This window comes from Haliaeetus albicilla, chromosome 15, assembly GCF_947461875.1.
Source record: "Haliaeetus albicilla chromosome 15, bHalAlb1.1, whole genome shotgun sequence".
In the NCBI taxonomy this organism is placed as follows: Eukaryota; Metazoa; Chordata; class Aves; order Accipitriformes; family Accipitridae; genus Haliaeetus; species Haliaeetus albicilla.
This window is the reverse complement of record NC_091497.1, coordinates 5,588,078-5,613,300: the sequence shown is the minus strand read 5'-3', so window position 1 is coordinate 5,613,300 and position 25,223 is coordinate 5,588,078. Positions and strand designations below refer to the sequence as shown.

Sequence of the window (25,223 nt, the reverse complement as noted above, 5' to 3'; positions counted from 1 at the left end):
CATGTTTGCTCTGTGAGCTTTTTACTACCACAGCTAAGTGGTTTTCTGGTTTTTCCCTCCACTTAATACACCCTGTTTAATCAAAGCATCTCATCATTTTCTCATCCTTGCCACTGATTCCACTGGTTATGCTCCTGCCTTCCAGGTTGAGGTTCTCGCTCCTGTTTGTGACTTGCACATCCCGAGCCTGGGCATTCACCACCAGGCATCACGAGCACATCAGAGCATGCTGACACGAGATGACAGGAGCCACATCCTCTGTTTTACTACCTGAGCTTTGAAAACAACACATCTTCCTGATCCTTACCTCATTTATATGCCATGGGGTATATGGCATATCTAAAGTCACAGAGTGCAGTAATTTCAGAATTTCCATCTTCTGTTTTCAGTCTGTAACGCAGCAGAAACTCCCTTGACAAACTTACTAAAAGCTGGTGAGCCAGCTGACTCTTTCACTGCAATTCAATTAATATTTCCATCATTTATCAGAAGGATTAAACTAATTTTGTAATTTCTCCATTCTTGTTAGATGAAGGTGGAATGCTTAATAAAAATACTGAAAAGAAGACAAACCAGATACTTGTAATAAGGGACATGAAGCAACAGTTCTGTAATCCATAAGTCAAGACAACTTTCTGAATTGGGATGATCATGGAGGAAACTCAATTTAAGCACAGATAAGTTAATGCCATAAGCATTAAAGAAGCAGCTGGCATCCAGTTGTCTGTATATTTTCTGTAGTGCCCACCTGCCTATTGACAACAAATCTATAACGACTTAGAGTAATCACTGACTGTGAGATACCTAAAGGCTAGGTGTCAGCCTAGGTACTTTAAGCTTCCCTTTCAGTCAATGGAGAAAAACAGGCCAGATAGATAAATTACCTTTTGGAAGAGCCTACTTTAGACACAAAAAAATAATTACAGGCAATTGCAGACCCTCAAATTAGTGCTGATGAATCCTACTAGAAGTGTTTCTATTTTAAGCCCAAAAATCTATTTCGTGCAAGCAAAGATAAAAAAGTGTCAGAATATACAAATGGACATCAGCTGCCACTGGAAACCGTTGCAGACCCCAGTTCAGATCATGGCAAATAGAGTATTTCATTACAGCATAAAAAGCCCGTCTCCACCTCAGATTGCTTGCAGTACAGGTGGAGAGTTCCTTGTATTGGCAGAGAACTGAACGTACAGAGTTAGGTCCCCATGGCTCAGGTAAGGGTCCAGTCTGCTCCGTCCTCGATTCTCTCCTCTTGAGCAGAGAGATAAATCTACAGCAACCAAAGCACCGAAAAACGACAAGAAAAATTTGCTCTCTGCACAGGGCTAACGCTGCCTGGGAACACCTGACTAGCTGAAAGCCACTGATTTCAGTTAACTAAGTAATCTGGCCTTTAGTATGAGACAGAAGCAAAGGAAATTGCTCCCACCCATCTGTGACTGCACTGGTCGAAGATGAAGCTTTCAGTTCCTGCATGAAATCACCGAAAGAGTCCCGAAAGCTAATGGTGCGACGATTCGCTTCAGCCCCTTGCAGGAGTACTGAAGTCCGTGAATAGTGCTCAGTGCTACTAAAATACAGTCTGACAAATCCACTCGCAACTACTCCAGTTAGTACAAAAGTTTTGCTGTGAATGTCATTGATTTAACAATGAGGGAAATGTCAAGGACCGTTACTTCTGACTTTCTATAATCTCCTTTGTTAGCTGACATGTGTCACAACTGCACAGTGAAAAGAAAGACATTTCTATTAAATTCAGTGCATTACTTGTGCTATATAAAAAAAAATTCTGATTTTCAGTGTGATGATACTAAAATAAGTGTCAACTAGGTTTTTTTAACAGACAGGAGAGAAACTCTTACACATTTTATTTTACAGTGTTACTCTTTTAACAGAGTAACAAGATAAACCATGCCTCCTTTTCACAACACGATTTCAATGTAGGTTTTCTAATACCATCATGCCTGTGATTAGAAGCCACAATGAAGATGCGGTATACTGAAGATAATTTCACATACCCTCACAGTGTTCATGGAGTGAAACAATATCCCTTCATCTCTCATTCTCTAAAGGCTGAATTTTCACCTGAGACATCTGTTACTTGGTTCCTTTTTGTTGTAGTGGATGTGAAATCTTTCATATCATGGATGCAGTTTCCTGAAAGTTTCTCAGATATTGGCACATTTTCCTCTTTGGTTATTTTATAATATATAATGCCACCAGTGCAATTCTGTCTAACACAAGCAATTTACCTGGAATATTTCTCTATCTCGTTATTCCACCTCCTAATACAAAGGTTGAAAGTAGAAACTTCTAATAAAGACAAGATACCTTTAAAGTAAGGTATCCTTATCTTGCTCATACCCATGTGAGATGACCTTCAGAAGACACCTTATTAGAAAGTAGAAGGTAATTTTTGCATCACACTGATTAAAAGAAATACAAAGTCCTTCCATCACAGGTTAGGCTCCCTGCTTATATCACATCTGTTGTAGGCTTGAGAGTCATCTTTCGTTTCTCCAATTCCACCCCACCTCCTTTTTTCAATGAGGAGATCATTTTGGAAACTTTCCTTCAATCAATGAACAGACTTATGTCAAACACATACAGTCACGTTCGTAAGTGACACATGAATGGGCACCTAAATGTGAGCTTTGATTCTGAGGGACTGCGAGTCTCGCCAGTTAGGTTGTAAGTTGACTCAAGAACTATTTTGACAGACAAAAACATTAGTTAATTCATGGTGCTCTCAGAAGCCTGCCATTCAATCAGTCAGTTAAGCAGTAGACATAAACTGCATGTAATTGGGAGACCAGTTTAAATCTTATTCAAGATACAGTGAAGGAGATTGATCTGCTTTCATTTAAACAGACTTAATACTTCTTGATGCAGCTGATTATAGCAGAGCTCCTCTGCAAGGAGCCTGCGACACGAAAGAAATCAGAACCAAAGAGTCACTGAACTCTATTTACATTCTGGGAAATAAAGATCATGCAAACAAATCTAGGATCAATTGAAGAAAGTGGAATTCTGAACTGAAGAGGTCATGAAAATACCAACGTCAAATTGAATTCAATAAGTTTTACCATTGCGCTAAATTTATTACATTTTATACATCAGTACATGGTGTGGTACTGTGGTGGCCAAAATTGCATTTATTTCTTAGAAAGCTGTAATTTCACTCACAAAACCAAAGCAGTATATTATGGTTGCACACAATGTTAAACTTTTAGATTCTTTATATAAATATAAATCACAAGTAGCAGGGAGTAAAACAAAGATAATTTCCAGCTAAATGTGGAAGTTCCAGTTTTATGATCCCAATGAATCGGAGGTTAGTCACTTACCTAGACTTTGCCTATGTCTGCAAATCTTCATGCTCCAGGTATTCTGGCAATCACCTTATTATATGTTTCCTGATAAATTCCAAGTAACACAGAGTATTTCTGACATAATAAAATATTACTTAGAGCATAAAAAAGTGGTTGCCAAAGAAGTAAAGGTATTCTGTGAGAAGATAGTTGATAACAAACCCATCACTGTTCACTGTACCAACATAAAAGAGATCCCTGACTTCTGCTAAATCACTGATGGATAGTATGTTCTGTTATTCAGCCACCCTGGTACCAGTGGAGCTTTGTGTTTCAGGATACTACAATTCCACCTGTATCTGCTGAGCAGACATACCTAAGTATAGCTGGGGAAGACATTACACCATGAGGATGGTCTAAGATAATGTATTTCCATCTTAAATGAGAGAATAAAAAATAAAATTAAATTAAGTAATCTCTTGAAATACCCCTGCATTATTCACTGAACTGAATGAATGATGAGATTGGACATCACATTAGGACTGGGAGACTTTTAAGTCCATGACAGTGATGGCTATTGTCTGTGCTCTATTGTCAAAAATAATTAAAAATAGAAGTTTAATTTCATTCAGTTAAAACATTCCTATTCCTAAAATTCACACTATTCTGTCATCACTAAATCTCATGCAAAATTTGTGTCAACACACAGCCTTTCCTCACGTACCATGTTTTGATGTTCTAACAAGTCAAAGTCAAGAGGCCTCCTGGCTTTCATTCTTACCTTCCACCACCCGTGAAGTAGAGCAGAACTTTAATGTTTCTAGGTCTGAGATAAAGAAATAATATGTATGTGGTCACGCTAAAAGAACATCATTCGCCATTTTATTACAATGGCCTTTTTTATTTTACACACCCCACTGCTTTTTTAATGTGTAGAAAGCCTGTGATATTTACCATTAATCTCTTTAATTTTTTTCAATTACTTTTAAAGAGATCAGAATTTTTAATTTCTAAAACATTAGGTCTTCTTAAGATGTATCTGTAACACAATTTAATAGACATCTGCTAACATGCTTCATAAGCTATTCCTACAAAAATATTGATGTGGCTAAGTCACATCATCCATTAATTCACACACAACTCAGAGAACAGAATTTGCAATGCTCTGAAATGATTAAAATGTGTGATCTACATAGAAAGGCTGCAGAAAAAATATGTAACTATGAAAATTTGCATATCTACGAATGCAATACTTTTTAAAAATAGTATTAAAATATTGCTGTACTTATTACAGCATATTTTCATTACTGAAATCCATATTCAAAGTTTTTTACTCATAAAAACCTAATACATTAAAAATAAATCAAAATAGTAAACCACGACAGTTTCTTTTATAACTACTCAAGTAACTTGCCTGATGAAGTAATTAACACCTAACTTTTAATGTCATCACACTATTCAGCTGGAGGCCAGCCAGTATTCATGAAAGTTATTCTCTGGTCAGTGATATTATATATTTACTGACTTCATCTATTTGAAATAGATTTAATACTGTGTATACAGTATTTTCCTGAGCTACTCTATCATTTCACAGTAAGCTCTATTACAGGCCATCATTCTTCAATTTAGAACATAATTTAGAATACAAGCATAAAAATACGTTGTAAGAAACAAACTGACTTGGCCTAATTCTCTGTCTCTGTCTCATGTAAAACTCCACAAATCATTACAAGTTGTCTTACTGGTTGTACATACATTTTATACAATGCAGCCAGCCAATATTAAGTAGACTGTCCTAGAATTTTGTATTTTAAAAGACTTCAACCAGTAAGAAATTATAGCCATATTTCATTTTCCAGAGATGAATTTCAAGGTAAAGACAGACATATTATTAGCATTAGTTCACTTGTACATGACAAGCAACAACAGCCTGCAATACCACAAACTGTAATACAATTATCGTATCACAAGCCTTTCAGTACTTTCTTCCAAGGTAGTTTCTATATACTGAATATAATCCGTTACACTGCACATTTATACCGATTTCAATTCTTCCAGAGGAGTCAATCTATCATAATGCCTATTACAAGCAAACAGTGTATGATAGCAATAATAGGGAATATCAATATACTATTTTGAAAATAAAAGGACCTCAGACACTGTAGTAGATATATGCTATACTGTCATCTTCTGGTTTCTTTAATATTTGTATTTTATGCTTCTTGTCTAAACATGTCAGTGTCTATTTTCTTTGTAGGTGGTGGATATCTACATGAGCACTGCCCTTGTAATTCAGAGTCCTCTGTACTGATTGTCTTTGCAAATGGAACAAGCAACAACCAACACTCACAAGGCATAGGCAGCCCAAATTTTGAATAGATTTTACTAGTAGAGCAACAATTATTCAGAAGGAAACATGAGTAATAAAAGGCACAATGTCACTGCAAAATTTCAGTTTAACTTTCCTTCTGGGGTAACAAAACACTTGGATAGATGTATCGCTTTATTTTGTCACTTAGTTTACACAGGGAAAGGGGAAACTTTTTACAGACAAAAGGCTAGGATTTTCAGAAACTACTTTCCTTTTCTAAAAACCCCTGGGAACTAAAGGAAGTAAATTTATCATTTGTCCTCAGAGGTGTTAATTAGACATGACTTAACATTTTCAAAATCTCCTTAGCTCAGCTATACTTACATTGTTATTAATTGGGACTTAAGTGGATGGTGCCTACCTTCCCCATAAATTAGGTTTCTCAACGGACTAAAATTTTGCATTAATCATGGTTCAAAAGTTAATTAGCATTTCAATTCCTATGGCCTTTACAGAAATACTGATTTATGGTAAAGTTCAGTAGAACCATATGGCAATACATTCATTGATGCTACATTCACTAGAAGTCTTGAATGCACTTAAATTAGGACTACAGTTCATGAACAAACTTCCTTATATTAAGACGTTTCATTTAGAAACATCTTTAATAAATGCTAATAGGTTTCTAAACAGTGCCTTATTTTACTTTGATTGCCACTGACTTTGGAAGTCCATGGATCATTATGTTCTTCACAGAGTTATAATATTTAACCAATATTTTCCCTAGAATCAGTAATCCAAAAAGTCAAATAGTTCACTAAAAAAGGATTATTCACTGATCAGCATTCAAAGAAGCAATTTGACAACACATTCAAAAAGCTCTGATTTAACAGCTGAAAAAAGGCCAATACAGTTCTAACATAACATAGTTTTATGAAAGTTGCTATATGTGACACAAGCCCAAATCCTCCTCCTACTGTTCTCTTATTCTCACCGTCCTTTCCCTTTATTCAGCAATTGTGAGACCACATCCACAAGGCTAATTTTGAGCCGAGTGCAATTCTGCGCTCCCCAGTACAAGAAGGACATAGACTTAATGAAACAAGCAGAGGGCCACCAAAAAGGTCAGAGAGCTGGATCACATGGCGTACAAGGAGAGGGTGAGACATGGGTCTGTTCAGCCTCCAGCAGAGAAGGCAAAGGGGAGACCTTGTTGCTGCTACAACTACCTAATCAGAAGATACAGAGAAGATGGAGCCGAACTCTTCTTGGAAGTGCACAGTGGTAACACAAGATACAAGGGACACAAGCTGGAACATGGAAAATTCTGATTAAGTATTAGGAAAAAAATTTTTTGCATGAGGTTGGTCAAGCACTGGAACAGGCTCTCAAGAGAGGTTGTGGAATCTTCATCCTTGGAGGAGTCCAAGATTCACCTGGACAACCCAAGCCATGGGCAACTTCATCTAACTGGACCTGCTCTGGGCAGCAGGTCAGACTAGATGACTTCTGGAGGTCCCTTCCAATCTAAGCTATTCTATGACTCCATGAATAGCGCCAATGAAGGCACTTCATTTCACTGTAACTATATTCACTGATGGATGCTACAAGACATTAAGCTGTAAGCAAACTCTCACTTGTTAAAGTAACAATAAATGCAGCCGTTTTCTACTTAAACAATCCATCTTTGCATAACAGTGGTTATGTCTAAGCTATTCTACCGTACTTTTTAATAACTAAGAGTAGAATGTCAGTGTGCAAATGAAATAATCTCCGTTGTCATCTATACATGTATAACATGAATCAAGACAATGGAACCAACTCCAGACAGCTATTCATTCTCTGTGGACAGACTTCAAAGACCAGTTCATCATATGATGATCAAAGATCATCCTACACAGAGTGGCTAAGGACTCTGGGTATGTCTAGTTCAGAGAAAAGAAGGCTGAGAGGCGACCTCATTGCTCTCTAGAGCTTCCTGAGGAGAAGTGGACAGGGAGCTGCTGATCTCTTCTCCCTGGTACCCAGTGACAGGACTCATGGGAACGGTTCAAAGCTGCGCCCGGCGAGGTTTACACTGGACATTAGGAAGCATTTCTCTTCTCCTCGAGAGGGTGGTCAAACACTGGAATAGGCTTCCTAGAGAGGTGGTTGATGCCCCAAGCCTGCCACTGTTTAAGAGGCATTTGGACATCGCCCTTAATAACATGCTTTAACTTCTGGTCAGGCAGTTGGACTAGATGATCAATGCAGGCCCCTTCCAACTGTCCCTTCCAACTATTCTATTCTTCTATTCCATTCCATTCTATTCCATTCCATTCTATTCCATTCCATTCTATTCCATTCCATTCCATTCTATTCCATTCCATTCCATTCTATTCCATTCCATTCTATTCCATTCCATTCCATTCCTATTTCCACAAACCCACAAATTTAAACAACTCAGTGAAAGACGTTAAAATATGCAGCAACATATTATTCATAGCCCCTAGGTGTTGACTGTGAACAAAGCTGGTATTTCCATACACAAAGGCTGAGGAAATCAAGCTTTGCATAAAAGTCACACTTGGCCACGCCTCCCTCTCTCTGCATTAATATCTACGTGTCCACTTCTTTGCAAAGTCTGTATGTACTGCTTGTAATAGTAACTTGGTACTCCCACACTGTTCAAATGTGCACGCTGGTCACTAATTCCCCATTCATGATCCTGTATCTTCATCTTCACCTGCTTAATGGCCATCTCTGAATAAAAGAGTACAGGTAGTGGCCCGAAATACCACTTCACGAAGGATTACTTTGGCCTTACGCAACACATGGAAGATTTTCTCAGAATCATTTTATTTCAGTAATTTTCTAAATATTAATATTAATGATACTTTAACTTTTACTTTTAATACTCATTAAGTATGATGACATAATAGCTTAGTTTGGCTTAGTGAACAAAAAATGCTGTCTGCAAACTCAGAACAAACTGAAGAGCTAAGTACAACCTCTGATGTCTCTGGAGTCACTAGGCCTTTAAGGTGTGAAAGAGAAGGATAACACACTGATTATCTATCCTGTGCAATAGTGACATAATTGTATTGTCAATAAGGTCTGCAGATGGATTTTCTATATCTAAGCTGAATTTCTATCTTTTTACAGAAGACTGGAAATAATCAGTAAAATAATGCTACAAAATAATGACTACTGAAAAATTCTGCAGTTTTACATTCTCCAATATCATATCTACTTACACAAATTAGTCCAGCAACAACAGTAAACATATGGTAACAGAAGCATTTGTTTACCGACATGTATTATATTAAGGAAAAAATTCAGTAAAGCAAGATAACTTTCTCATTTAGCTCACAGTAAGACATATGTTCTTATTTAAATAAAGTAACCACACAACACATCCAGCCTTCTGAAGTGAAAATCAAAGTTCTAAGTCCACATATGGATCTCTAGACATTTACAAAATATTCTTGCTAATGTGTATGTAGCTTATTTTTCCTTTCATTCTTTATATTAATACAATTAAACTATCTATTTCTTAGGAGGAAACCATTATTATGAATGTTGATATTATATTTTGGGGGGATTAAATACGCAGTAAATCTGCATCTTTGTCAATCTGCCTTTTCCATTTATGTGCCATGGTGTTGCCCGCAGTTAAAAACAATCACAGCAAAAACAGCAAAGAAGTTAAAAAACAAAGATCAAATGTCACCAGCATATACGCAGATAACTTAAGCACATGTAGAATACTGTTTAAATGCTTACCTTAACTATCCCACGGATATGCATTTTTGCTATCATCTCTGCAGTGTAAAGAAACATCAATAGAGTATCAAGAGCAAATGTCACATATTGGAGAGGAGGATAATGCTCGAAGGTCTTTGGAGTGTTCATACAAACAGAAATAACACTGATGATGGCACAGATTCGTAGTAGAGAGTGCACCCACTGAAAAAAAAACAAGACATTGCAAGATTGCTTTGATGTTCAAAAAAAGCTCAAATATTTAGCCTCCATAACTTGTACTGGCACTTTTTGTAAATGCACATTTGCGTTTTTCTTCTACATCATGATCCACATATTAAAGGTCTTCATCCAAAAATAAACACTCCTGACTTTTTAAAATTTTTATATATATATATATATATACACACACACATATATATGTGTATATATATGTATGTATATACATATATAATTTTATTAGTTAATTTGGGAGGTTGTATCATTCAGAAACCAAGAATCAAGAGCCAGGAAACTGAGAATTAGGATTCTGTAATTTCTACTCTGCGGCTTTTATAATCCGATTTCTTTTCAAATGACAACTTGTCACATTTTTGTGCAGACAATAAGTAGAATTAGTTGATGTTATTAATTTTGGTTAATACATTAAATGAAAATATCTGTGGAAAATTTCAGTTCCACATTTAGATGAACTGATTTTTAAATCAGTTTACAATTCCAAAAATTGAGAGGCATGGGGATTAAAAGCATCCTTCCATTTATAAAAAGAATAAATACAAAAGAGACTATGTCACAGAAAACTACCTCTTAACATCAGGATTCACTTTTGTTCCAAACAAGTTTTGTTGCTGTAAGAGAACAGTTTATTTCCATGACTACTTAAGTCTCAGTCTCACTACAATCATGATTAATAAGGCTGATACTCAGTGCCAGTCACAGTGGGAGGTCTACCAAAAAAGTAGAATGTATCAATACAGGGGTTTAAGGTTGGATTTTTCTTCTTTTAAATCAAAACACCATTGAAACATCTTGAAGCCAGACAAGTGTAATGAATCAGAGTTGGTAAGGTCATATCTATCAAACAAGAAGGATTAAAAAAAGACACTTCAGCAAGAAAAAAAAATTCCAAACAAATAACACTGAACTAAAGTGTATTTATAACAATTTTTCATCTGGGGAAAAATTTTACACTCATTTACACCACCTCAGACCTTTTCATATCAAGAAGATTGAAGAACACTCACCTAATTTAATACTCGCTGTACACGTACCTAAGCATAATGATATTTGACCTGAATTGAATAGCTCTATCATTTGCATACTCTGAGCCCAAATTAATAATTTGGAAGTGGAAGTGACACCTGATGAATGATCTCTTACGTCCTTTTAACACCCACTTTGTTTCAAACCTTGCTTCAACTGAAAAAATTAACATAAATATTAAAGACTGGCTGATATAAAAACCATCCTCTGCCACAGTAAAATGTCAGTATTATATGTGCTAAGCAATATACAAGTAGTTCATCAGCATGACAAGAAAAAAATTATTCCATCAACAAACTGTGTACTGTGTGCTGAGAAACATAGGTAAACAACCCAGTATATATTTCTGCAACGACATTTTGAGCTTATTACAGCAGTCAATACAAACATTCTACCTAAGATTATTTAGCATGAATTAATATATGGGTGTTGTCTTGTAAATGATTTAGGCGTTAAAAGTCAGCAGCAAAGCTGAGGGGATCTGGCATCCATACTGCAAATGAGATGATAGTTCCATTAAATGAATGTAATGCCAACAACATGTATTATTTCAGAATATTTGACTTTCTGCTTTTACAAAGTAAAAATTTATATGCTACTTTAAAAGAAATGTGAAAATGCCTTCTTGGCAAAAACATGAATCATTCAAAATATAGGAATCCTGAATGCACACTGACTGCTGAATAAATAATTTAATCATAATAACCCTATCTACACGGTAAAGGCATTTTCTTAATACTGCACATTCTATTAATAACTCCACTCCCAATGAAGCTTTCCTCAGTTTCAAGTTGCCAGGCACTTTTACACCTATCAGTTTCATAGGGCAGGTTATAGGTTAAATGCTACCAGAAAAACGTGAGCTGTACTTCAAAATAACCAGCCAAAATACACTTTTATATTCATAAGTGATGTAAAAGGAGAGATTTGAAAGTCGAAAGTGCCAACTGCTGGCTACCACTTTAGCAATGAAATGCTCCTTTTAACATCCTTTTCAAAAGCTTATTTTACAAACTTAACTTCTAATTTCAATAAGCATGTTAGGAACCAGAGACGTTGAAAGGATGACTGTTTAAAAATACAATCAGTAGATGAACTGGCTAGCAAAGACGGCTTTACCATCCCCATCAGTCTGCAACCACCAAAAGAAACCTTTTCATTTAGTTTTGGACTTTTTGCAAAAAATGAACTGTAGATTAGCAATTATAGCTCAATACTTGTTTCTGACAGATATCCATTTCTGAATCTTTTCTGGATGTCGTATTTCAACAATACAAGTTACATTTAACTTAAAATTAGTAACTACAGAAAGAGATACCTACTGGTTTATTAATCCACAGAATATCTGCATTGTCTGACAAAGATTCATCAGGACCAAAATCTGTAACTGGCTGGGCTTCCACCCTTGAACTTTGTTTCCTTTTTAGCATCCTGAAGTTAACTTTCGTTATCTATAATCATGAAACCTCCTTGGGAAGAAAAAAAGAGAAGACATTAATTCACTAAAACCATTTTATAATGCATTTTGAACAGTTTTATAAATAACCTAAAGCATTTTGTTTTCATGCAAATTGCTTTTGTACTTACTGATTAACAGGATCTTCATTTTATTAAAAAGCTTTGCCTATATAAATCACTGACATGACTCTCGTTAGTTTACAAAAATTTACATAAAGGTATGCAATCCAAACAATTACCAGAAACTTAGCAACGCTGGCAGAAGATTTGTACCAATATGCAAAGAATGCTATTGCTGTGAACTTAAACCCAGAGTAATCATTGGATGGATTTGACCTGGAGCCATTTAATTTAACGGTGACATTTCCATTTACTACACTAGGCTAAGAAAAAGCCCAACATGCCAAAGGCAAACTGGTGATGTTAAGCAGCCAACAGATGCTAATGTTCTTTACTGAAGTCAGAAGAGCCTTTTTTACTACATACTACTATCAACATGTATTTTTCTAATACTTCTTTTTTGTTAGCAATTATCTATCCAACAGCCAGGCAGTTGCCTGTCTCTGGGGCTTGTGTTGGCAGATAGAAGCACTGAGGAAAATGTGTCATTTCCACAAGGTCAGGCTGAGTCTGGACATTCCTGCGTGGGCGGCACTAGCTGAGCCTTCTGTACACTCAGCAGCGTGAGCCACAACTAGCGGACACACCAGACACACGAGAACAGAAAGGTGGGTTAGATCTTTATTATTAGATTATTAGGTCTTATCATGTCCCACAGACACAGTTCACGGATCCCAGAGTCTAAATAAATCCAAAGAGATGAAGAAGATACACTCTCCCAAGGAATAACGGTCTGCCCATGAAATACAATTCTGTCGTTCAGGAAATACAATCCCTTAGGGATTTTTTTTCAGGAAAAGTGAGGGGGAAGGAGAAAGCAAGATCTTGGGACCTTGTTCTGGACCTTTACTCTGGACCAAGCATAGTTTGTAGGTGACACTACACTTTTGAAAAGTTTGTCAAAACTAGTATAAAATAGAATCATAGAATGGTTTGGGTTAGAAGGGACCTTTAAAGATCATCTAATCGAACCCGCCTGCCACGGGTAGGGACATCTTTCACTAGATCAGGTTGTTCAAAGTCCCATACAAGCTGGCCCTGAACACTTCCAATGATGGGGCATCCACAGCTTCTTAGGGCAGCCTGTTCCAGCGTCTCATCACTCTCATTGTAAAGAATTTCTTCCTTATATCCAACCTAAATCTTCCCTCTTTCAGTTTAAAACTGTTGCCCCCTTGTCCTGTCACTACAAGCCCTGGTAATTTCAGGCCCAAGTATCACAACGGTGACTGCAACATTGTCGTGGTTTAACCCCAGCCAGCAACTAAGCACCACGCAGCCGCTCACTCACTCCCCCCCCATCCAGTGGGATGGGGGAGAAAATCAGGAAAAGACGTAAAACTCCTGGGTTGAGATAAGAAAGGTTTAATAGAACAGAAAAGAAGAAACTAATAATGATAACACTAATAAAATGACAACAGTAGTAATAAAAGGATTGAAATGTACAAATGATGCGCAGGGCAATTGCTCACCACCCGCCGACCGACACCCAGCCAGTCCCCGAGCGGCGATTCCCTGCCCCCCACTTCCCAGTTCCTAAACTAGACGGGACGTCCCATGGTATGGAATACACTGTTGGCCAGTTTGGGTCAGGTGCCCTGGCTGGGCATGAGAAGCTGAAAAATCCTTGACTCTAGTCTAAACACTACTGAGCAACAACTGAAAACATCAGTGTTATCAACATTCTTCACATACTGAACTCAAAACACAGCACTGTACCAGCTACTAGGAAGACAGTTAACTACATCCCAGCTGAAACCAGGACAAACATGAATGCAGGAGACCCTACCCTCGGTTAGCTGGAGGACACCGTGGGCTCAGGGCTGCAGAAGTACCCACTTGGTACCCACTTGGTCTCAGCTGCCCTTTTCAACCACACAGGCTGCTGCTTCGTGTCCAAACACTATGCACCTATGCATCCTCAGCTGTCTTCTTTTAGCTGTTATGGCAAACGTAACCTATTCATCTTCTTCCGAGTCCCTCAGAGTCTACTCCTACTCTGTCTATTTTCTCTCTTTCAGATTCAAGAGGTCAGCTCCTGTCTCTGTAACTCCCTTGCTACTTCAGAAGAGTGCTTTTGTGGTTTCTCCCATGGTGTCTCTCCATACATGACAAAGCTCCGTATGTGAGCTCCTCGCAAGATTCTACAAAGTTTATTCAGTACCTTCTTTCGTATCTGTCAGTAAACTAAAACTCCTGATCATGGTAACTGTGCTGTCAGTACAACCTTCTGTTTTCCTGCCTATACACACCTATCTCATATCTCCCGTCTAGTATTTAAAAACCAAGTCTGAACCATTGGTCCATCTTTGTATAGGCCATAAAACACCACGGTCGAGGTCTTGGACTGATGCTCCCAGCTGGGGGAACTGACATTATACAATAATTGATTTTTTTTTTTAAATAAACAGAAATTATATAAAGCCACAAAATAAGAGAAAACTTCTGACACAAATAAAGGTGTTGGATGGTCAGTCACAGCAACCTTAATACAAGTGAAACATGCAAGCCGTCACTAAAAAAAATGCAAATATTGTAAAATGAACATTATAAATTAATAGTCTTTCTCTAAAAAATGAAGCCTGAAATAATATCCATACAAGTTGTAAGTTCTCTTAATCCTCATGCTCTGAATTCTTTCTCATAACTGAATTCACTCCTTCCTCTTTAGCAATTTTTCCTGCTTTCTCCTATTTATTTCTAAGCCTAATGGATTGACCTATTTTCTTTACTTGGACCAATGCATAACTAGAAACGCTTGAAGCCTCAGAGATGTTGGTGTACTTTTTGAGGTCATGAAGCCTTAAAATGGCTACATTTAGCACAGTGATAAGTTTACTGCAATGTCTTGGGAGCTGCATTTCTCAAGACCTTAGGAAAAAAAAAAAGACACTTTTTTCTAAAATGTTTTTTTCAGATATGTTCCTTTGGAAACTGTTACTCAAAAGCTAATCAGTGAATTAACAAAATTTTATGTTTACCATTTCTGGTAATGGCTATGACAGTGCTCCAAGTAAACTCTTAAGAGAAAATGTACCAATGGAGAATCAATAAGATAAGTACAATCAATAATTATGAGAAAAGGCTTAGGATATGAAACACTGACAAGCCACTACTGATTTTTTTTTTTTTAATAAATGACCGTCATGGTTTAACCCCAGCTGGCAACAAAGCACCAGGCAGACGCTCGCTCACTCCTCCCCCTGCCAGTGGGATGGGGAGGACAATTGGAAAAAAAAAGTAAAACTCGTGGGTTAAGATAAGAACAGTTTAATAACTGAAGTAAAATCAATAATAATAATGGCAATGAAAGGGAATATAACCCAAAAGAGAGAGGAACAAAACCCAAGAAAAGGCAAGTGATGCACAATGCAATTGCTCACCACCTGCTGACCGATGCCCGAGCAGCGATCCGCCCCTCCCAGCCAACTCCCGCGTTTCTATACTGAGCATGACGTTCCATGATATGGAATATCCCTTTGGCTCGTTCGGGTCAGCTGTCCTGGCCATGCTCCCTCCCAGCTTCTTGTGCACCTGGCAGAGCACGGGAAACTGAAAAATCCTTGACTTAGGATAAGCACTACTTAGCAACAACTGAAACGTCAGTGTGTTATCAACGTTCTTCTCACACTAAATCCAGAACACAGCACTGTACCAACTACTAAGAAGAAAATTAATTCTATCTCAGCCGAAACCAGGACGACACTCTAAATAACAAGCTATGTCCACTTGGGGATGAAAGTAAATAATTATCAACTGGCCATTAGAGAGGCTGTGTTGTTTTTATGCTTTTCTCAGCACTGCTTATTTATACATCTGATGCACAGGAAGATTAGCCATACCGTTCTAATGAAATTCCCATTTACCCCTTTACCCAGTGCCTCTTTTTTTTTTTTTTTTTTAATTGATCTGGGCACAGAAAATATCGTGAACTTTAGATGTCCATAATGGATTCAGTTCACATACTTAAGTGTTGTGACTGAAGAGATCAGAACTCTTATTTTTAAGAGGTGGCCTTGAATAAACAAATTGCCATGTATATAAATCCAGTGGAAGGGAGGAAATGTTTATGGAATAAAAGAACCAGCTTGTTTACTTCTCTACCTGAAATGAGCAGAAATGCCCACAAAAAAATGCAGAATAAAGACGACAAGCCAGGAATCTTCTGGAAATGATCTTTAGCAAGATTATTCAAAGTATAGCATAATTGTTTTCAAGCTTTTATGTGATTTTGTTGTTGTTGTTCCCACTACTTTTAGTTTTCCAGGGAACACACAGGCTTTTACACATGGCTGTTACTGTAGAGCAACACAAAGCCCAGTCCGGCCTCGGGACTCTGCCGTGTGTGTAAAGAATTTTCGCTCTTGGACTACAATCCTTTTTGCACCTGTTTCTGCAAGGGGGAACCAGCTGAAAGATGAAGAGGAGGAAGGGAGCTGTGCACAAACTCCTTCCAGCATGCGACACGCAGTGAGCACCACACCAAGCTGTGCTAATGGGGAGGCTGTAGTCCGCCCTAACCCCAACTACAAATCCACCCCTGCAGTTCCCGCATTGATTCCAACACACATCATTAGGTCTTTCTTTGATCACAACCTGTTATTAACATGAAAAGCTTAATACATTTTCTAAGATATATTTCTAGCGACAGAGTTTTTAAGAAATATTGGGTGCAGGGCAAAGGCAGGTTTTGAGACAGGAAAATACCATGGAGTTTTGGGCCTACATCCGCTTCATTTCTTTGGAGTATTTTCTTTACAGTAGCAATGAAAATCCACAGTGCAGGTGTCAACCTTCTCAGGGAGAAACGTAATGTCTTTGCTTTTAAAACTCTCCTCTACTTTTAAAAGCAAAGACAAATTAAGGGAAGAAAACCAAATAGAAAACTGCTCACACACTGAGCCCCTTCAGAGCCATTTGGTCAGTTTTTTCTCTTCCTCTCTCTCCCTGACCTTGCAGGTATGTTCAGCAACACTACACTAAAACACCATCAACTACTAAATTTGCAGCCTCTGCTGAAATGAAAGTATGCTAGCACAGTAGTTGGTGAACTTAAGACCCACTATGCACTTGGGAGAAAAAAAGTCTGAAGAAGGTCTAATCCCAGTTTGTGATATGCACGCTAACCACAAGGACACTCCTCCTGATGGAAGTTTGCATTTCCTACAAAAATCAAAAGGCAAAAGTTTCTGATCCTACACAACATCAAAAGCTGAGAAATCTGTGTCACATTTATAAAGAAAGCTCACTGCATACAGCATAATCTGCTCAAGAAATCTCTATCACAAAGTCAGGAAAACATGCTTATAAATGCTCCGGTAGACAAAAAAGGTACTTGAAAAATGACTTCACAGAAAAATAAATAGGAAAATAAAGCAGATATTCCTACCTACGACCTATGGAGAGAGTTTAAAAATCCAACAAATCCTTGGAATCAGCAATGTCTGGCTTCCAACACACTTCTTTCTCACCACTTTTTGACTTACTTTGTCACCTGAGATCATGTGAGCACTGACTGAATGTCCTCCCAGGGCTGGCCACCTACAAGCACTCTCTTCAACACCAACTCTCTCTTCTTTGAAAATGTCAACTCCCCTTCCAACTTTTCCAAGAGCTGGGACACACAAAGTGGCACACACACTTCTAAGAGAATAATTTTCTTTGAACCTTTTACTATCTATGAAAGCTAAAATGGGTGACAGGAAGAGGACATGAACACCCATACACATAGCATAATGACAAAACCCCCTTTCCATATAATACATTAAGAAAAAAAACTAAAATACAGGCTAACTTAGAGAAGAAATTGCTCTTAACTGCAGTATACATTATATGGTTATAGGAAAAATATAAGTTCTCATTCTTACATCCTTTCCCTCTTAGCAAATTGTCGCTGTTTCTCTGTTGCCTGCTCCCTCCATCCCCACGTTCTTCCATCCCTGCTTTTGGGTGCACGTACATGTGAGAGACTGGACGGAGTTAATACCTCACACACCCGTTGTGATGGGCAGAGACCAGGGGCCTGGCTTTCGCGGTTGAGGGAAGAAATGGAACTTGCTTGCAAAGCTGCGTAGCAACACCACGTGTGAGGGACTGAAAGAGTGAATGTCTCCAACATTGCCGTGGGGCAAGTTCTGCGCAACAACGAACCGCAGGTGAAGAAGCCGGTCAGCAACGGGGCGTGGAGGCCGTGCCGTGCCGGAGGATGCGCGGTTCCCTGTTCTGACGTGCTGAGCGGTGCAGCTCACCATGCATGGCCAAAGATCAAACAACGGTCATGCCTGCAGGGAGGGAGAAGTTACTTCCCAAACGACCTCCAATCCCACCGACCCGTTTCCGAATGGTTCTGAAAGCACAAACTGCTCATGACACCTAATTAGCCTAATGAGTTTGAGTGTCCACCTGAAGGAGGGACAAGGAGATGATAAAAGGACACAAAGTGAAGCCCCACGTGCGCAAGCCCACCAGAACTGGACCCTTAGGCTGGCTGGACCAACACTGGACCCAGGACTGGTGAAATCTTTCTCTTTTCTCTCTCTGCCTCTCCCTCTTTTTTTTTTCCATAATCCCCACACCTCATCCCTTTAGACATAAACTGTTGACAAAGTCTGGGACTAGGAGTGGATCCAGCCGCCCCTGGACTCCTCTCTGAAAAGGAGTCTAGAAAGCAAGGGGGTCTGCTCTGAACATCAGGACCCAACAGGAGGGCTCGCCTTATCGTCTTCCCTGAGTTGATGTATATGATTACCATGAGTTACACAGTTTACCGTGGTAGTGTATTGGGTTTGTGTGGCAAGGTTTTGGTAGCGGGGGGGTTACAGGGGTGGCTTCTGTGAGAAGCTGCTGGAGCTTGCCCCATGTCCGACAGAGCCAATGCCAGCCGGCTCCAAGACAGACCTGCTGCTGGCCAAGGCCGAGCCCATCAGCGATAGTGGTAGCACCTCTGGGAGAACAGATTTAAGAAGGAAAAAAAAAGTTGCGGGACTCACAGAAACGGCAGCCAGAAGAGGAGTGAGAACATGTAAGAGAACCAGCCCTGCAGACCCCCAGGTCAGTGAAGGAGGGGGAGGAGATGCTCCAGGTGCCAGAGCAGAGATTCCCCTGCAGCCGATGGTGGAGAAGACCACGGTGAGGCAGGCTGTCCCCCTGCAGCCCAGGGAGGTCCACGGTGGAGCAGATCTCCACCTGCAGCCCGGGGAGGACCCCACGCCGGAGCAGAGGGTTGCCCGAAGGAGGCTGTGACCCCCTGGGAAGCCCGCACGGGAGCACATTCCTGGCAGGACCTGCGGACCTGTGCAGAGAGGAGCCCACGCTGGAGCAGGTTTTCTGGCAGGACTTGTGACCCTGCAGGGAACCCACGCTGGAGCAGTCTGTGCCTGAAGGACTGCAGCCTGTGGAAGGGACCCACGCTGGAGCAGTTCATGAAGAACTGCAGCCTGTGGGAAGGACCCACGTTGGAGAAGTTCATGGAGGACTGTCTCTCGTGGGAGGGACCCCACGCTGGAGCAGGGGAAGAGTGTGATGAGTCCTGCCCCTGAGGAGGATGAAGCGGCAGAGATAACATGTGATGAACTGACCGTAAACCCCATTCTCCGTCCCCCTGCACCACTGGGGGGGGTAGGTAGAGAATCTGGGAGTGAAGTTGTGCCCAGGAAGAAAGCGGGGGGTGGAGTGAAGGTGTTTTGAGATTTGGTTTTATTTCTCATTATGCTAGTCTGGTTGATTGGTAATAGAGTTAATTTTCCCCACGTTGAATCTGTTTTGCCCGTGATGGTAATTGGTAAGCGATCTCTCCTGTCCTTATCTCAACCCACGAGCCCTTTGTTATATTTTCTCTCCCCTGTCCAGCTGAGGTGGGGAGGAGTGACAGGACGGCTTTGGTGGGCACCTGGCGTCCACTCAGGGTCAACCCACCACAGGTAGTTTCATGCCAATTCCTGTTGTGGGAGACCCCACCACCTACTGTTATGCCTCCCAAGTTCAGGCTGCTTCTGCCATAAATAAAACGTTTAATTGATCATTTGGTGTCGTTTCACCTTAATTTAGCCCCAGGGAATTCCAAACCCACTGTGACCCCTCCCTGGTCTGTCCAGCCCGGGTTGTGACAATACAGGTAAACAGCATTTCAGTATTTGTTTTCATGTAGAAAAATATTTGAAGTGACCAAGTTATATAGATGACAGTACAGATATATTTAATTTTAGAAGGTTAAAGACAGAATTCCAATGGATACAATCACATGGCACATGCCACTACGGACGTTATTAACTTATAACTAGTTTCAAGGAAAACCTTATTTCAGTACTTTTTGTCTCTGCATTGTATTGTTATTGCATCTGATAAAATGTCCTAAAAGATCTCTTCATTATTTTTAACGCAGTATACTGGTAATAGCTGACCAAACTCCAGTATTTATTAAAACCAAACAGGACTGGGGTTCACCAATTGAGGAAGGTTTAACAATTGCTGAAGGCTGCCAATGCAAGAACATCTAGTCTGAAAATAGAGAGGTGTCCAGACTTTAGCTCTTTGCTCCCAGAGACGTGTGTCTTGTCTTATTATTGGCTAAGGACAATGCTCACACAATATTTGTGTCTTAAATATAAGTTCTTCCTCTCAGACCTAGCCAAAATACTTCAGACCTACTCAGCAGACAGAATCATATATCACATTGCATACAAAAGCAGGTCTCACGTGAGCCAGATACACAGCCTACCACTACTACCACATAACGTCATATCACGAGTCCTTTTTACTATAAGCCTTCTAACATCTGGAAGATACAATTTTGAAGAAACTATGCATGCATATACATGGTGCCATGATGCAGCCAGATAATGAAATTCATAATTTTAAATATAATTGGTTAGCTTTTTGACATTTTTCAATTAAGAAGCTGGGTTGAGTAAGAGAAAAAAACAACTGAAGATGGTTTTTCAAATGGTGCTGGTAGACCACACCATTGCATGTTCCACCAAACCACTTCTTTTACATACAAAGTAGAGATCAAGGTACTCAAAAGCTACTTGTCTAGTAAAGATCAGGTACGCTCTCACATTTCACAGTCCCAGCTCCCCAACTATCCTGAAAGGAGGGACACATCTGAGCATGAAGCGGCTACTTCCCTGTACAAGTAACCAGCTGCTTCTTAGCACAAGAGTGGTAAGCACCCTCAGTCTCCTTCCAACGTGTTGGCTGCTGGCATGACTGGAGAAAAGGACAGCTTTCCAAGCCCTACAATTTGATTATACCCTTAGACATTACTCTGTCAGAATGGCTGATAAAATGCTAAAATTTAATGATGGCCATTGAATGCACAGTAATTATATGTAGAGAATATACTGATGGCAATATATCCCCTTTATGGATATATAGCATGGTTTAACAGCTAGATTACTTCAAAAGTTCACTTGACTGTGGGCCACCTACCCACCACGTGCTGCCCTAAGATTAGTCTACTGCAATGTAGTCTATATGAAAATCCTTAAGAGCTCATAGCTGACAAAGATGTGCAGCAAAGTGCTTAGTAAGAATCATGCTGGAAAAAACACAAGAGCAGTGTTCTGGGATTTGCTTTTGCGGTCTACTCATCTCCAGGTGGAAACTGTGTTGTAGCCCTCTGTGAAAGCAAGGAGGCAGGTAGTAGCAGGTCATTCTTTGAGAGGATTCAGGGAGTAACCCATCCTCTCTCTAAAATACCCCACATTCAGTAACCTGCTATGAATACTGCAGACCTACGTTTACAGCTTTTAAAGAAAGGGATGAGGGCATCCTTCCCAGAATGATGCAGGGGTGGAAAGAAGCTTCTCTGTAGGCAGATGGCTGGCAGCATGCCTGCTTAAGTGGTTATTTTAATGTTGCTGTGATTTTGTTGTACCACTAATTACACGTTAGTGTGCCTAAAACCTTGTATACACATCTTTTCATAATTTAAATTGAAATACATTAAAAATTAAAATAAACAGTGGTTATATTCTTTTACCATTGCAACAATTTTTGCTAAAATAATTGTTTAAGAAATCTGAATATTGTAGATCATCTTCCCAAATTCTTACCTATCATTTAAGGAATTGCCAATGAAAGTTAACACCTATATAATTTAAACTTGAAATCCTGAAAACAAAATCAGGACTCTTCATTTTCATCCTTTATCTTTCCTTTAAAACAAAGAAATTGACATGCGATACGCATTCTCATTGCTGCACGGCATTTCCTAGAAGTTGCAGCCATAACCTTTGGTACTGTACTACCATCTTCATAAACACAATGATTGAATGTAATGGCCCAGGAAGAAAAGGCCAAACCCAAAGGCTTTACTTTAGGGAAAAAAAATAAATGGAAAACTGAGCTATAAGCATCATAAGCTAACTCAGGTTGGAAGGACCTCAGGAGGTCTCTAGTCCAATCTCCTGCTCAAGCAGGGTCAATTCTGGTATCAGACAAGGCTATCTGCAGTTTACTCAGGTTACTCCAGTCTGGTCTTGAAAACCTTCAACGATGGAGACTGTACAATTGCTTTGAGTATCTTGTTCCACCACTTGACTGTCCTCATGGTGGGGGGAGGAGACAGATGAAAAATGAAAGTATCACAGAAAATAAAGGAAAAAGAAATTACCTAGTAGAACCAAGACAGTTTGCAACCATAGTCTAAGAGTGGCATCTCCCAAAGCAAGACATTTATCAGCACTTAACCAATACAGGAAACTTCAAATGAAAGAAAAGAGGCTATGGAGGTAAAGAAAGAGAGAACAGGAAAAGATTGAAAGGGAGATAAAACATGATTCAGCCCATAATGCCCATATTAGGCTGACTTTGCTCTTTACCTCCAAGAAGATTTCATGCTCAAAACCTACAGGACATCCAACTCATTTTCCAACCATGGAAGTATTCCATTAGTAACACGGTAAGAATAATTTGTGAATGCAACACCTCTATTTTACTCACGAACACATCAAAAATCTTGTTTACAATTGCCTGCATTCCTAAATACTTATGGAGGTGGGGAGCAAACCCAAATCCCTAGAAGCCAGTAACAGTTCTATCTCATCACGAGACACTAATGCCTTAAGAAGATATTCTCATCTGTGAAAACCCAAGACTCCCCACCTCTTCCAGAGCTTGGTCCAGTAGCCCATTACTCCCTGCAACACAGCTTGATACTACTCATCTCTTGTGGTGAAGGTTTAAGACCTCAAACCTCTGTGACTCAGGACCTGGGTTTGGATGAATGCCACATAGGTCTATATAGTGTTCATGGTACCAGCAACGCCCAGAGGCTGGAAATAAGTCAAATGAGAGCAAGTTGTATTTCCAGGAGGTATAGCTTAAATGGGAACAAACTGTGATGGACCAAATTTCAGATTAAAATAAAACAGACGCACCAAACAAAAGACAATGGGTCTACATTTCTAAACCATGAATGACATGCTGATTGTTACGGCCTTAAAGTTTCTTTTTAAAACACAGTATCAAGCTCAAACAGTTAAATAAATTCTCCCAGCTGTTCCTAGAAGTCCCCAAAGGTATATGCCTGAATTTGCAGAGAGCTGGAGTCTTCTAGCAGCCAGAGACACCAACTCAAAGAAATGTAAATTTTTTTCTCCCTCCACTTAAGTTTCTTAACTTTGTGATTTACGCAGCAAAACTTAGTGCATTGTTAATATGTACTATTTCTCTGTTGGTCACTTAGAGGGCAGGTGGGATGTGGCTGCTGTGGAAGGAAATTAAAAGACTAGATGGAAAATGAAATTGAAGAGGAAATTGAAGATGCTCAAGACAAAACCAAAAGACTCAAACAGCATTTAGTTAGTATTTTCTCACTGCAAATACTTCCCTGATGAGTGACTCAGAATACAACAAACGATGGGTAACCGGCCAAATCACAGCCGACTTAAAAGCGACATCTACACGTAAAGGCCATCATAAACCCCCACCCTTCCTAGAAGCACCTCTCTTACGTTACCAAAGTGCTAAAATACCAACCACGACAAAAGAAAACAACCCTCTCCCTTCAGGGAAGCGGCTCCCCACAGCCCCTCCGGCCTGTGATAAATGAAGAGGCCTCTTCGCCCTACGCTCTCGCTCTGCCTCAGGAACGAAGCGAGGCGGGTTTTTTTCGCCCCACTGAGGGATGTGGAAGGGGTCCGGGCCGGCGGCGGGCGGGCGGCCTCCCGCTCCCTGCTACCCCAGGGAGCGGGAGGCCGCCCGCCCGCCGCCGGCCTGCCCCCGCCTTCCCCGGCGAGACCCACCGGTAGCAGGCCCCGAGGCCGGCCCGGAGCTCCCCCTCCCACCGCGGGGAAAGGGCGGGCGATGAGGAGGGAGCCGCCGCCGCCGCCTTCTCCCCCCCCCCCCGCCTCAGCAGAGCCGGCCAAGGCCTCTCGTCCGCGCCCGTCCCCTCCCTGAGGAGCCGCCGGGGATGGAGGGGGCCGGAGGAGGAGGCGGGAGGCCCACCGCGTTCCCGAGCCGACCTACCGCCAGCATCTCTCTTCATGGCGCGGTCGGGAGGGGCCGGTCGCCGGCCCCCGCCGAGCGTGTGAGGTGTTAACGGCGGGGCGGTGGTGCCGTCCCTGCCTCAGACGCCGCCGTCCTCCTCACGGTGGATCGGGGCGGCGAGGCCCGCCCGGCGGCGGCGGCCGCCCTCGGTCTCTCGGCAACGGCGGCGGCGGGGGGTGGGGAGCAGGTGAGGAGGAGACGGCAGCGACCGCACACAAGCCTGTTAAAAAAACACAAAAAACCCCAAAATTACCGCCCTCAGGTTGCTAAAGCCTCCCGGTTAAGAAGAAACGCGGCTTAACGAGCCGGGAGCCAGGGGGTGAGGCCAGGGCGGCCGGTGGTCGCCTCACGTCAAAGACTCCCGCGGCGGCGGGGCTGAGCAGGCAAAAAAGTAGGTGTTTTGGGGTGGTTTGGTTTGGTTTTCCCTCAGGACGGGCTTCAAGTACTGGGGTAGTTTTCTTATTTTGGTGAGAAACCCTCGTTGCGCATCTCAGAGCTTTTTTTTTGGTACTTGTGCGCTTCTC

General features: G+C 40.6%; 1 protein-coding gene across 2 annotated transcripts in view; it reads right to left on the bottom strand.

The window, feature by feature from the left end:
- NALCN (sodium leak channel, non-selective) overlaps nt 1-24,871 on the bottom strand; it is a 245,446-nt gene extending 220,575 nt beyond the window's left edge. For both annotated transcript variants that reach the window (XM_069802379.1, XM_069802380.1), the window contains exons 1-3: nt 24,679-24,871; nt 11,952-12,098; nt 9,388-9,570 (exon numbers count right to left, since the gene is read on the bottom strand). In XM_069802379.1, the coding sequence (XP_069658480.1) occupies nt 9,388-9,570; nt 11,952-12,059 (291 nt within the window). In that variant the 5' untranslated portion in view covers nt 12,060-12,098; nt 24,679-24,871. The remainder of the gene's footprint in view (nt 1-9,387; nt 9,571-11,951; nt 12,099-24,678) is intronic.
- Nucleotides 24,872-25,223: the final 352 nt, after the last annotated feature.